The sequence below is a fragment of the Drosophila novamexicana genome, unplaced genomic scaffold (genome assembly GCF_003285875.2).
Source record: "Drosophila novamexicana strain 15010-1031.04,08,12 unplaced genomic scaffold, DnovRS2.1 tig00000564-arrow-pilon, whole genome shotgun sequence".
NCBI classification, from domain to species: Eukaryota; Metazoa; Arthropoda; class Insecta; order Diptera; family Drosophilidae; genus Drosophila; species Drosophila novamexicana.
In genome coordinates, this window is record NW_020824810.1 from 2,492,187 (window position 1) to 2,505,908 (window position 13,722).

The following is a 13,722-nucleotide window of genomic DNA, read 5'->3' on the forward strand; positions in this document are numbered from 1 at the left end:
TCAGTTCGCATGGCAGAAATTTATGGTATTCCTTTATCCCTCAGTCAGAAGGAATGCCCATAATGTTCTATATTTCTATTTAGTTTATCTTCTTATTCAATACTTTTACAAAGGAATATGTGGGGCACATCTTTCGACAGGTAAAGTAGGAATACCCTTAATACCCTTCTGCTGTACAGCTAGTCAGCAATATCTTTTACTGTCCTCATTATCTATAGAAGGGAATATACCCAATATGCTTATCCCTTCTTTTTGTAGACTTGAACAAAGGAATATTGTGGGTATTCCGTACAACAGGTATTCTTAGACTGGAATACCTCTTATTATTTGCAATATCTGTGAAAGGGAATAGCTATAATACGCAATTTCTTTGTATCCCTTTAATTTCGCCTTAGTTCGTCATTCGCTTAAAGTAAAGTAGGAATACCCCTTATCTTGTTGTGTCTTCACTGCCTTTTCCCCTAACTCTTAGAGAGGAATAAGTCTTTTTTTCTTCATTATCTAAAGAAGGGAATACTCCTAAAGTTTATCTCTGCTCTTTATACAGCTTTACAACGGATTACTAGGGCTATTTCCAGCTACAGCTACTCTTAGAAAGAAATGCCTGTAAAAGGGAATACCCCCAATGTCTTATCAACACTTTACCACAATTATCATACACAAATTGATACCCTCCAATTGTTTTTCCCTTCAACCAAAACCATATGCGACCTATTGAGAATTGCTCGAGAATTTCTAGATAGGGCATTTTATCGGATTGGGCACGTTGCACGTCGCTGCAGTTGTTGTTGTTGGCGCTTATCGCAATGGACATTAACATGAGGCCTGTCAGCATTAGTTTAAAGAGCCCACCCCCCTATCCCTCCCCCACCCCCCCGCGCTCAGCTTGTGTGCCAATGCGACATATGTGGGTCAGGCCAAAGCGGAATGTCACCAAAATGATGTGCCAACTGGCGATAAAGAGGAGGGGCTGTGGGGGTAGTCATTCCAAGCGGATTTATGACCCACAAGCGCCTTATCATTTATGCAGGCCATGCAAATGAAGTTGCCTCCAAAAATAAAGCGCTGCAAAACTGCGCGAGTTTTAATAATTGATCAAGCAAAGCTCTGGAGGGCCGGGCGGGTACGGAGGTTACGAGGTGGAGGGGTGGCTGTTAGAGGGGAGTTGATGCGGCAAAGGAAGCGTGTGAAATCCCATTTGGCAAATGGCCAAAACGGGCCTTGAGGCAAATCAACCTGTGACTCAGTGTCGGGGAAAAACTCGATTCGCTTTTCGCGTTTTTCGCGGCCCACCAAAGTAGGGCAAGAAGAAGAAGAAGCAGCAGCAGCAACATCAGAAAACTGGTTTACTGCTGCCTGTTGTTGAGTTTTCCACTTGACACGTTGGCCTGCTTTCTCGCCCAGCTGCAGGATCATCAGCAGCAGCAGCAGCAACAGCAGCAGCATCAGCGAGAGGACATTACACAATCATTTCCAGGCAGCGCTTCCAGCTGCGAGGGTTGCTTAACAGGGTGTGTCATGCATGACGTCCACGCCGCCGACGCCAAAATAAAACGAGCAGGAAGGTGCAGCTTCGTCACGTCGCAGATGTAATACCCTTGTAGGCCGAACCGAACAAAAAAAGTGTTTCATACAAGAAACTAATTTTCGACAGATTGTTCCTATGACAGATATATGATATAGAGGTCCGATGTAGATAAGATTTTGCATATATATGAGACGCAAAGTGAAACCTTGAAATGTCGAGTTTGATTAAGATATCTTGATAAACACAAAAGTTTTTCATACAAGAACCTCATGCTTGAGCGATCTTTCCTATGGCAGCTGTATGATAAGTGGTCCGATGTTGATAGGATTTTGCATATATATGAGGAGAATAGTAAAGCTAATAATTGCCGAGTTTGGTTACGATATCTTGAAAAACAAAAAAGTTTTTCATACAAGAAACTACTTTTGGACCGATTCTTCCATTGGCAACTATATGATATAGTGATCCGATCTGGCCAGTTCCGACATATGTGCTGCATGCAACAGAAAAAGGGACGTATGGAAAGTTTCATGACGATAGCTGTAAAACTGAGAGTCTAGTTCGCCTAGAAACAGACAGATATACGGACATGGAGGCTATATCGACTCGGCTGCTGATACTGATCAAGAATATATATACTTTATAGGGCCGATGATGTGTTTTTCTGTGCGTTACACATTTAGAGACAAAATGATAACACCCTTGGCAAAGGCTATGAAAAGGAGCTAAACAAGTTGAGCTTCAGCTGCAGTTGTGAGCGCACGACTAGCAGATACCCTTTTAGGACACAAAACGCAAAAAAAACTATTTCTATATAAATTAATCCTACATATTCGGAGCTAAGAGTCGAAATATACCCAGGTTCTCGCCTCCAGTTGCCTTAATATCAAAGATAGCGTAAGATCGATATTTATCGATTTGAAGTAAAGAGGCAAAAGATTCGAAAATCCCATTATTTACTTCTGCACCAATGCTGTATATTCGAGCAGCTATATAGACATATAGATAGACCTGATTAAAGCTAAATTCAACCTGATTGAAAATTTAATGTGCATAAAGACTCGGCCATGGCAATATACCCTGTGCTTAGCAATTTTTTAAAGGGTATTGGGTATTGAAATGAAAAGCATGTGAGAGCATTCAGAAACATTTTCAACGCCTCGAGGGTTGTCGCTGGGCTGTGTGTGTGTGGGTGTGTAAGTGTGTGTGAGGGCTTTTGGGTGTATGTGTGTGCAAATGTGTATGTGTATCTGTGTGTGTGTGCGTGAGTTAGTTCGTTTATTTGACTCTTGTCATAAAAGTCAGAAACAGAATGGCGACTGGGTGGTTGGGTGGGGCTCTGGCCTCGCCTGGCATTTTGGGGGTAGCTAAAGGCAAACAAAAGTATTTTGAGGCGATGATATCAGCAGAAAACCGAAACAGCTCGCCTGCATATTGGCCATCAAGGATGTGCGCGACTGATGTGTGTCCTTTATGCAAAATCGATAGTTAGCCTGGCGCAGCTGGCTGTCAAAACTATGAAGTCACAATTTGCACACTTGCAATAAGCAAAAAAAAAAAGAAGGAAAATCAATAAGCACACCTCTGATTGCGTATACGCAGCGTGGTACAGTTGGGCAAACTGTGTGCTTGGGAATTGATTAAAAATGCATGCAGCTGGGCAGTTAGCACAGCTTGACACTGACGTTGACAGCAGCTGTCAAAATCTTCGAATGTCAAACCAAATTGTTGATTTCAAATCAAGACTGCAAACAAGTCTTTTGAGAAACTATTATGAGAATGTGTGAAGGCAAGCAAGATAAAATTGAAATACGAGGATAGATAGTAAAATCAGGCTGAGATTGTATCCTAAGGATAGGAATAGATAGAATCCGTATGATGCTATTTTGAGCACAGGATAGTAGCCTAAAGATATGATAGAATCCTCAGTATAGGATAGTAAAAGGATTGTATCCTCAAGATAGAATAGTGTATGTTTAGGATATATTTCTAGGATCCAATTCTGTATCCTGAGGATAGAATATAATCCCCAGGATAGCATATTCTCCGAATAGACTGTGTCCTCAGGATAAGATAGAATCCTCAGGTTAGGATGGTTATCTCAGGATAGTTTTGTACCTTTAGGATAGGATACAATACCTTGGAGTAAATCATCAGAAAGAGATAGGGTTTTTAGAATTGGAAACAATAAGATAGTTTGTATTCTACGAATAGGATAGTACTCTATGGATAAGATATAATCTTAGCGTGCTGTTCTGAGTGTAAAGATCATATTCTATCCTTAGGATACAATCCACACAGAATAGGATATTATCCCCCGAATAAGAGTGTATCCTCAAAATAGGATAGTTATTTCAGAAGAGGATAGTGTTCGTATCCTAAGGATAAGAAAGTATGCTGAGGATAAAATATAATCTTATTCTGAGTATATGATTGTGTTCTAGGGATTGGACAGAATCCTTCAGATACGATAGTATTCTACGTATAGGATTGTATCCTCAGGATAGGATATATGAAGGAAAGAACCCTCAGAAGAGGATAGTGCTCTCAGAATATGACAGTGTGCTTGGGTTACGATGAGTAAAGGATAGAAGAAGATCCTCAGGAGTATACCATACTGAGTATACTAAGCTGTGCACCAGGGCGCAATTATATTGACTGGATTGACGTTCCAATAAAAAGGTTAAGGTAGATTGAATACCCCTTTTTAAGCTGCCAAGTCGGAACAATAGATAATATAATCAAATCCTTTATCAGAATCTCCAAAGTCTTAATCTTCTCCACTCTTCCAGATACATTTTTATTAAAGTGCTTTGTCTTTACTTTAATGAAGCCCACGCTTAGCCGGGCTAATTGAATATCTTTTGTGAATTTCATTTCGATTTGCTTGAGCTGCATGCATAAATTCCTCTGGCCAATTGATATGCACAGAAATCAACATAAATCAGAAATGTGCGCATGCAAAAGTCGTTCGTACGCAAAGAATTCTGAAAAGGGCAGCAAAAACATAGTGACCCACAAATATCTATATATAAATCGGGAATTGTAGCACTCGTGTGGCTCCATTTGAAATTCCAATCGCCTGACAGATGTTGATGCTCTTCCTCGTTTCGTTTTTGTTATATATTCGACAGCTCTTCAGGTTTGATTGGGTTCAAGAACCTGCAGATTTATGCCACGACTTGCGCCTTAATTAACATTGTGGGAAAAAATGCGATTGCGAACGGAAATCCAAAATTCGTTGCACACTTTTCGGACTCTAGATTTCAATTTAAGTCTTCAAGTTAAAGAAAAAAGCATAAATACAATTTGGTATTCGGAACGCAACAGTTCCTGATGCAAAATAAGCTCAGTAGAGTTAATTTTGTAACAATAAAATATCATTTAAAAAGGGCCTCTATATGCGATTCTCATGAATTTAACTTAGGCTTGCAGCTCTTCATTTTTTAAATATTGATTCTTTTGAATTTGGTCTCTTCGTCTTTCTCTCTCTCTCCCTCTCTCTCTCTCTCTCCCTCTCTCCCTCTCTCTCTCTATCTCTTTCTCTCTCGGCAAGTTTTGAACAGGGCTCTTATATGCGATTCTCATCAAGTCAATTTAGTCTTGTAGGTCTTTATTCCTTGGCTATGGATTCTTTTGCATTCGATCTCTTTCCCTATCTCTCTCATTTTGTTCCTCTCTCCTTCTTCTTTGATGCGAACGTTTCTTCAAAGAGGGCCTCTATATGCGATTCTCATCAAGTCAACTTTGTCGTGAATTATGGATCATTCTTTGATTATGCATTCTCTTGAACTCGATCTCTCTATCTTTCTCTCTCTGCCCCCATTTCTCTACCATTTTATGCCCCTTTCCTTCTTCTGATTTCCTTCTCCTTCTTATATCTGGTTACATAAATTCAGATTCAAAGACTTCTTTAGCTTTCACTAATTATATGACTTTTGTTTTAAATTTCCACCTGTTCAACTTACATTGAAGTGTATGATTATATGGATACGTTTCGCTTAGAGGCAGCTTTGCGTTCATTTCCATTACGTAGCGGGTGTTCAATCCTTTCAAGCCCTTAATTAAGCCATTTAATATGCCGAACAGGCATCAAAACAGACGCCTAATAAGTTTACCCGCATCGTATTATTAAGTCTGCCCCTCCAATAATTATGTGGGCAATATAAATAGTGAAATGCTTGGAGCCAGCGCAATTAGTTGTACAAAATGTATCCGAAGTATCTGAGCAGCGACTATCCGCTGGACAAGCATCTCTTCTTTGTGACCCGATACTCGTTTGGCCTGCTGGGTTTACGCTTCGAGCGGGCGTCCACCTTGTGGTCCACGTTGTGGCTGATCTTTAACTTTGCGAATCTGGCGCACTGCTGCCAGGCGGAGTTCAGCTTCGGTTGGCATTACATGAGCACCAGCCCGGTGGATGCCATGGATGCCTTCTGCCCGCTGGCCTGCAGCCTGACGACGCTCTTCAAGATGGGCTGCATGTGGCGCAGTCGCGTCGAGGTCGCCGCCCTCATCCGGCGCATTCGCCAGCTGACCGAGAAGGAGCGGAATGCGGAGCGAATGGAGTTGAAGCGTACCTATTATCGCATGGCCACGTTGCTGGCCATGCTCATCTTTACGTTGGGCTGCATCAATACGGGCGCCTTTGTGCTGCGCTCCATCTGGGAGATGTGGGCGCGTCGTCAGCTGCCCTTCAAATACGACATGCCCTTTCGTATGCAGTAGGTGCAATTAGTCTCGCTGATATTTCTCCACTTCAACTTATCTACTTCGCTTAGCTTTCCAGCTGTGGCACATCGGTTGCCTCTATATCCTCTGGCCTATCTCTACTCCACGTGGAGCGGCCAAATAACTGTCTATGCCTTTGTTGGCACCGACGGCTTCTTCTTTAGCTTCACGCTCTATGTAACATTCCTGCTCAAAGCGCTGCAAATGGACCTGCAACGCGTACTGAAACCAGTTCAAGGTGAGATCTAATCAACACTCATTTTAAGCTGGCTTAAGGGGAGCTCGAATTCACCGTAACTCCATTTCAAGGTGAGCTCTCACTTCCTCTCTAGCTATTTAAGCTATTTCGGGTTGAGTTCTATCACCCCAGCTTCTTAAATCAATTAAAGATGAGTTTTAATCCCCTCTTCAGCAATTTAAGCTAGTTTAAGGTGAATTTTAATCCACCATAGCTTCTTAGACCGTTTCAAGGTGAGTTCAATGTACAATTCAGCTATTTATGCCTGTTTAAGGTGAGTCTTGAACAACCTCAGCTGCTTATCATGTTTAAGGTGAGATCTAATTCCCTCTCCAGCTATTTAAGCTTTTTCGAGGTGAGTTCCACTCCCCACTCCAGCTACTTAAGCTAGTTCAAGTTGAATTCTACTCTCCACTCCAGCTACTTAAGCCACTTCGCGGTGAGTTCTAATCCTTTTCAGTTACTTAAGCCAGTTCGTGGTGAGTTCTAAGTTCCTTCAGCTTCCGCTCTTGTTTCCCCTTGCAGATCCCAGTCCACGTGAATGCAAACGTTGCTGCCAACAGCTGCGAAATATTATCGATCGTCACAATGAGATCGTTGGCATTGTTCAACGCTTTTCGGTGATTATGGCCGCGCCCACTTTTGCCCAGTTTCTATCGGCCAGCTTGGTGATAGCCACAAGTGTTATCGATATACTGCTGGTGAGCATTTGATACCACATTCATTCATCGATATACTGCTTTAATACCATAATTCTGAGAGAGAGATAGCTATATTCTATAAAGTATACACTAGCAAAAGTTCCCTTCCTGTAAGTACAAACTTGGATATTTAATTCCTTTTCAAAGGTAAAGCCTTGCCTTTAGGGTATCTTCCCGTTGGGCAGCCTCCTCATACATGTATTTCCTTCAAAATATTCACCTTCATTTGACTTTTGGCAGTTTTCCGGCTACAATATTATACGCTATGTGGTCTATGCTGGCACCGTAAGCTCCTGTTTATTTCTCTACTGTTACGGAGGCACCGAAATGTCAACAGCGGTGGGTTATGCTCATTATATATATAATATATATGTATCGGCTATGCATTACAGAGTCTGGAGCTGGGCGAGGCCGCCTACAATAGCCATTGGTATCTGTGGAATCGTGCGGTGCGTCACCGTGTCTATCTGCTCATCCTGCGCGCCCAGCGACCCATTACGGTGCAGGTGCCCTTCTTTGCGCCCTCCCTGCCCGTCTTTACAGCGGTGCGATCCTGTGTGCCACCGGATTTACAGCAAGGACTCAGCCTTTTTTTTCTTCTCCACTTGCAGGTCATCAAGTTTACGGGCTCCATTGTGGCGCTGGCCAAGACAATACTCTAGCGGGCAACGCAATTGATTAACAAAATTGCAACAAGCTGGCGCCACAAGCAGCTGCAACAAGAAGCTCAGTCGAGATGTATATAGCACCCAAGTGGGCGTGGCACTTAACACTCGCCCCGAAAGTATGCAGCACAGCTCTTCAAGCACTCGACTTGTTTATCAGTTGGATTAAGTGCGAGGTTCGTCCATTCAATTGTGCACAGACATGAAATCAATTATTGAAAAATCTCAGAGTATATATTTGCCTTGTATCTATATAATTAAGCTTGAATTTGGCTTGTTTCAAATAGTCTAAGCCAGAAGGGAACTACAACTCTTTAAAGGAACTTCTCGAATAACTCGAGTCTTTGGTGAAAAATAAAACTTCTTGAAAGGACAATATCTCGAATCTTTGAGGAAACAAAAAAAAACTTCTTTAAAGGAGAATTCTGTCAATTCTTTGAAGAAATAATAAAAGTGCGTTTCTTAGGATTCGAACTCGGCCTTTCACGCATTCCCTTGAACATATTGAAGAGTAGAAAGAAAAACCCTTCTCTTTCCTGCCCTCAATCTTTCTTTTTAATGCCAAATTGTAGTTTAAGTTTTATTAAAGTATTCTGTAGCACAATCTGAATTTGATGTGAACTCACTTTTCTAGCCTTTGGAAAGGATTAGCTGCTGGCACAAAGGTTCTATTTAATTCACAGCAGGTGGGCAACTCGGTTATTTGCATTTGCTCGAGTTCATATAAGAAAATTTGCATTTGGCTTTTGGTCATTTCCACAGCTGCTGGCGATGACGTCAAAAGACGTCTGTAACGAGGACAACAACAGGACAAAGCAAAGCATGGCACACACTCTCTGTGAGCTGCTTGATTAAAAACCAACTAAATGGGCAGCTCCGAAGGGGTCAGCACTTGCCCATCGGGCATATGGAGCGTATACGTAACGAGCTTGACTGAAAAGAAGGCAAGCCAAACATTAACACGCCGAAGTTGAAAGAGAAGTAAAGCTTGAAAAACAATCAAAAGTGGTCGACTAGGCAATACCCTGCAGTCAGCTTTTATCTATACGCACATTCTTGATTAGCTTCGGTGCCTGTTGTCCGATCGTCATAAGGTTTTCAGGTATGGAAGGAGTAAAGGAAAGTATCTAAATATCATTAGTATTAAATATTCTTTATATGCAACTAACATACCAGAGCCTACATTTAAAATTTTGCGCATTTAGCTCTTATAATTCTCGAATTATGCCCCAAAGATAATGTCTCAAAATCGATATTTATCGATAACAAGAAAATGGCAGGATTCATCAGAAAAAAGTTAAATGATAAGCACGTTTTTAATATATATGTATATATATATCATACGAGAGTATACGTTACAAATTTTGCTCATTTTGCTCTTATGATACTCGAAATATGCCCTAAAGATAATGTCTCATAATCGATATTTATCGATAATAAGAAAATGGCAGGAGTTATCTAAATATACCATATGAGAGTCTAGATACCAAATTTTGCGCATTTACCTCTTTTAATTCTCGAAATATGCCTAAAAAACAATGTCTCTAAATCGATATTTATCGTTATTAAGAAAATTGCAGGAGTTATCGAAAAAGCGTTGAATGAAAAGATCGTTTGGCATATGCCACAGAAGAGTATATGTTGTTTATCATATATATATATATAAACAAGTACTCAAGCAACTTGATTGTTTTTGTTTTTGTTGCATGCTGCACTGATCCCGGCCCTTGAGCTAGAGTCCCCTCTTCAGTTAACGTGTTAGCCATAAATTGATTTGATTTTGTTCCTACGATTACGTAGAATTCACTGATTAGATTTACGTGTGCGTGCCAAGATTACCGAACAGCTCGTCCACTCGGACCTTTCAGTGCAACTACGCCTGCTGATCTGGGCAAACACAACTCGATAGAGTCCAGCGTGCAATGGGCCAATATTATAGAATCTGTTTGCTGCTAGCCAGCGTGCTACTACTGCTGGCTGTAGTTCAAGCCGAAAAAGGTGGGTTCAAGAGCTGAGCGTCTCTCCGCAGATCAGTGGAAGATTCAAGAAATCTTAATGGAAGAATCTGTAGAAGTTTCAAGAAATCTCAAAGGAAGATTCAGTGGAAGATTCAAGAAATCTCAAATATTTTAAAGACAATGTGAAGTGCAGCAAGAGTGTGCCCTACAATTACCTCTCGAGTTAAGTTTTTGGGAATGAATTTTTAGGATAGTGTTTACCGAGTTCCTAGAGTAGGAGGAGAAGAAGGTTTTCAGCTTAAGCCTCAGGCAACACAGTGTGAGAAGAGTTATTTACAAATTTCACAATGAAATCTCCAACATGAAGTCCCAGTTAGAAGTGTTTCAAGTCATTAAGACAAATAAACAAAGCGCAAGCGAGTTCGAATCCAGGCAAGTTTAGGAAAAGAAGAAGGAGGTTTCTAGCTTAAGCCCCAGGCGAGATTGTGTGTGAATAATAATTTACACATTTCACAATAATATCTTCAAAGTTTCTGCTGGGTTTGAACCAGCGACCTTTTGCTTGTAAAGAAATATAAAGAAAAGTTATTAGAAATAAGAATATTAAATAAACTTATATTGAAATTGATAATTGTTGCTGGGTTTGAACCAGCGACCAAACGCTTATACTGAGTAAATATTCCCAACCCTGCTTCCAAGACCCTGAACTCATAGAGAAGCGACTAACACGTCCAGTTGACAGCTCCAGGGTCACCTTACGGTGGTGCCCATATATATTGCGTCCACTTATCTCGAAGGAAGGAAGGTTTATGGTTAGGCTGAATTAAATTTAATATACAACACATTTTCAGCAGCTAGACGAAGTTTGTTGTTTTTAGCTTAGATTGCAATTAATTGGCTGCTTATCGGGGCCATAAATCGATAGAGACCAGTTGATAAGCCCATGGCCAGAGGGAAGATTAGTGAAGACTCCATTCAATTGCAGACAAACAACATGCTCGCTCCGCATCGCGCGTCTCGCCGGCACTGAAGAACGTGCAGGAGACGGAGAGCAGCTACTGGCGGGAGAAGGCGCAAAGCACGCTGGCGGCCAAGTTGGCGGCGCTGGAGGCGTTGCAAACGAAGCAGGCGAAGAATGTGATCATGTTTCTGGGCGATGGCATGTCCGTGCACACGGTGACAGCCACACGGAATCTGTTGGGCGACAGCTCCGAGAAGGTGTACTTCGAGCAGTTCCCCTACACGGGTCTGGCCAAGACGTACTGCGTCAATCGGCAGGTGGCCGACTCGGCCTGCACCTCGACCGCCTATCTGGGCGGTGTCAAGGGCAACTATGGCACCATTGGGGTCAATGCGAATGTGCCCCGTTACGATTGCAAGGCTGCCTATGTGGCTGAGGATCAGGTGGACAGCATTGCCAAGTGGGCGCAGGATGCGGGCAAGGATGCCGGCTTTGTGACCACGGCACGTGTCACACACGCCTCTCCAGCGGGCATGTATGCCCACATTGCCGATCGCAACTGGGAGAACGATGCGGAGGTGAGCGAGGCGCAGTGTGATCCCGAGGAGAGCATCGACATCGCCCGCCAGCTGGTCGAATGGGAGGTGGGCAAGCGGCTAAAGGTCATTTTGGGTGGCGGCAAGCAGAACTTTCTGGACCGCAGCATGCGCGATGAGGTGGGCCATCCCGGCTATCGCCAGGACGGACGCAATCTGATCCAGGACTGGCTGGCCGACAAGCAGGCACAGAATGCCAGCGCCAGCTACGTCTGGAGTCGCAAGGGCCTGACCGAGCTGGACCTGGACAACACAGACTATCTGCTCGGCCTGTTTGCCAACGGCCATCTGCCCTATGACGGCGATCGGGCACGCAGTCCCAGGAACAGCCATCTAGCGGATCCCTCGCTCACCGAGCTGACGGAGGCGGCGCTGCGCGTGCTCCAGCGCAACGAGGCCGGCTACTTCCTGTTCGTGGAGGGCGCACGCATCGATATGGCGCATCACTCGAACTATGCGCGCCGCTCGCTGGAGGACACCGCCGAGTTCGCGCGCGCCGTGCAGCGGGCACGCGAAATGACCGACGAGTCGGATACCCTGATTGTGGTTACCTCGGATCACTCGCACGTCATGACCATCAACGGTTACCCGGTGAGCTGCCCAGTCCACTTTGCCTGTTACTCTGATTATATTCTCTTCTGGGTAATCCTTGCAGCTGCGCGAGCAGGCGATTACGGGCCTGGCCAATAAGCTGGCCGACGACGAGCTGCCCTACAATATACTCTCGTATGCCAATGGACCCGGTTTTGATGGCACCTACAACAAGGCCGAGGGCCGCAAACGCATCACCCAACAGCACACGGAGCATCCGCTCTATGTGAGCCCCGCGATGGTGCCCCTCAACGCGGATACCCACGGTGGCGACGACGTGGCCGTCTTTGCCTCCGGGCCATATGCCCAGTACTTTAGCGGCAACTATGAGCAGAGCAACATTCCCGCCCTGATGGCAAGGGCGGCTGCCATCGGACCCTATGCCAATGTCTGGCCCTAGATGGAGTGCGTGTGCGAGTGCGAGTGTGTGTGCGAGTGCGAGTGTGTGTGGAGTTGTATTTGCCTGTTTTTGTCAATTCGAGTGGCGAAATGCAATTAAAACGTGAGCAAAATTGCTAAATGCACTTCTCATGCCAGTTTTGTTTTATATACTCTTCCCATTTGGGGCATGCAGATTCTGTCACGAACTATGTAACGCAGGGAGCACAGCCCCTCCCTATTCCAAGTTAAATTGTGGAAGGATTGAACATATATTTGGCTTAGATTCCCATATCTAATAGTTTTCAAAGGATTTATTAGCTAACAAGTAAGAGGTTCTAGTCGGAAGCTCCCGACTAGGCGATACCCTGAACCCTCTTCTTCCAACATCAAATGCATATATATATTCTATTTTAGAAGCTTTATGTCAAGTTTGGTGACTCAAGCTCTTATTATTTACCAAAATTGCCCAAAAAACAGGATATCGATATCGATTTTTATCGATTGCTTGGAAATGGAGTAAATTATCGATTATCGGAAACAAACTCGATCTGCGCAGGCACTAGGAGCATCTACATCATCTGCATCATCCTTGCGTTCATACATACGGACGGACGGACGGACGGACGGACGGACGGACGGACGGACGGACGGAGAGACGGACGGACAGATAGACGGACAGACGGACATGGCTAGATCGACTCGGCTATTGTTGGTGTTCAAGAATATATATACTTTATGCGGTCGGAGTTGCTTCCTTCTGCCTGTTACATACATTTGGCTTTCGCACAAATACAATATACCCTTATACCCATTTTTAATGGGTTCAGGGTATAAAAAGCCAAACTTCGTGAAAATCGGATGAGATTTGGCCGAGTTATGGGGGTCGTAATTTTTGACCCATGTCTATATACGAATCTTGGGGTAAGATTTGGACATGAATTTCGACCAAAAAATCGGTGTCGAGATTTGAATGCCACATTAATCTAGAGGGAAAACCATGAAGAAAAAGCCAAACTTCGTGAAAATCTGATGAGATTTGGCCGAGATATGGGGGTGGTACATTTTGACCCATGTCTATATACGAATCTTGGGGTAAGATTTGGACATGAATTTCGACCAAAAAATCGGTGTCGAGATTTGAATGCCACATTTATCTAGAGGGAAAACCATGAAGAAAAAGCCAAACTTCGTGAAAATCGGATGAGATTTGGCCGAGATATGGGGGTGGTAAATTTTGACCCATGTCTATATACGAATCTTGGGGTAAGATTTGGACATGAATTTCGACCAAAAAATCGGTGTCGAGATTTGAATGCCACATTAATCTAGAGGGAAAACCATGAAGAAAAAGCCAAACTTCGTGGAAATCGGA

The 13,722-nt window shown here is 43.4% G+C and overlaps 2 protein-coding genes across 2 annotated transcripts; both read left to right on the forward strand.

The window, feature by feature from the left end:
- The first annotated feature begins 5,737 nt into the window (after positions 1–5,737).
- Positions 5,738–7,860, forward strand: LOC115762161 (odorant receptor 45b). Its single transcript, XM_030704278.1, has 6 exons — positions 5,738–6,252; positions 6,310–6,497; positions 7,023–7,198; positions 7,439–7,537; positions 7,591–7,743; positions 7,810–7,860. Exons 1-6 carry the CDS (start codon positions 5,738–5,740, stop codon positions 7,858–7,860), a joined length of 1,182 nt encoding a protein of 393 aa, XP_030560138.1.
- A 1,374-nt stretch (positions 7,861–9,234) lies between these two features.
- Positions 9,235–12,484, forward strand: LOC115762160 (membrane-bound alkaline phosphatase). Its single transcript, XM_030704277.1, has 3 exons — positions 9,235–9,861; positions 10,807–11,969; positions 12,034–12,484. The coding sequence occupies exons 1-3, from the start codon at positions 9,786–9,788 to the stop codon at positions 12,367–12,369; spliced, it is 1,575 nt and encodes a 524-aa protein (XP_030560137.1). The 5' UTR covers positions 9,235–9,785; the 3' UTR covers positions 12,370–12,484.
- The last annotated feature ends 1,238 nt before the right edge of the window (positions 12,485–13,722 follow it).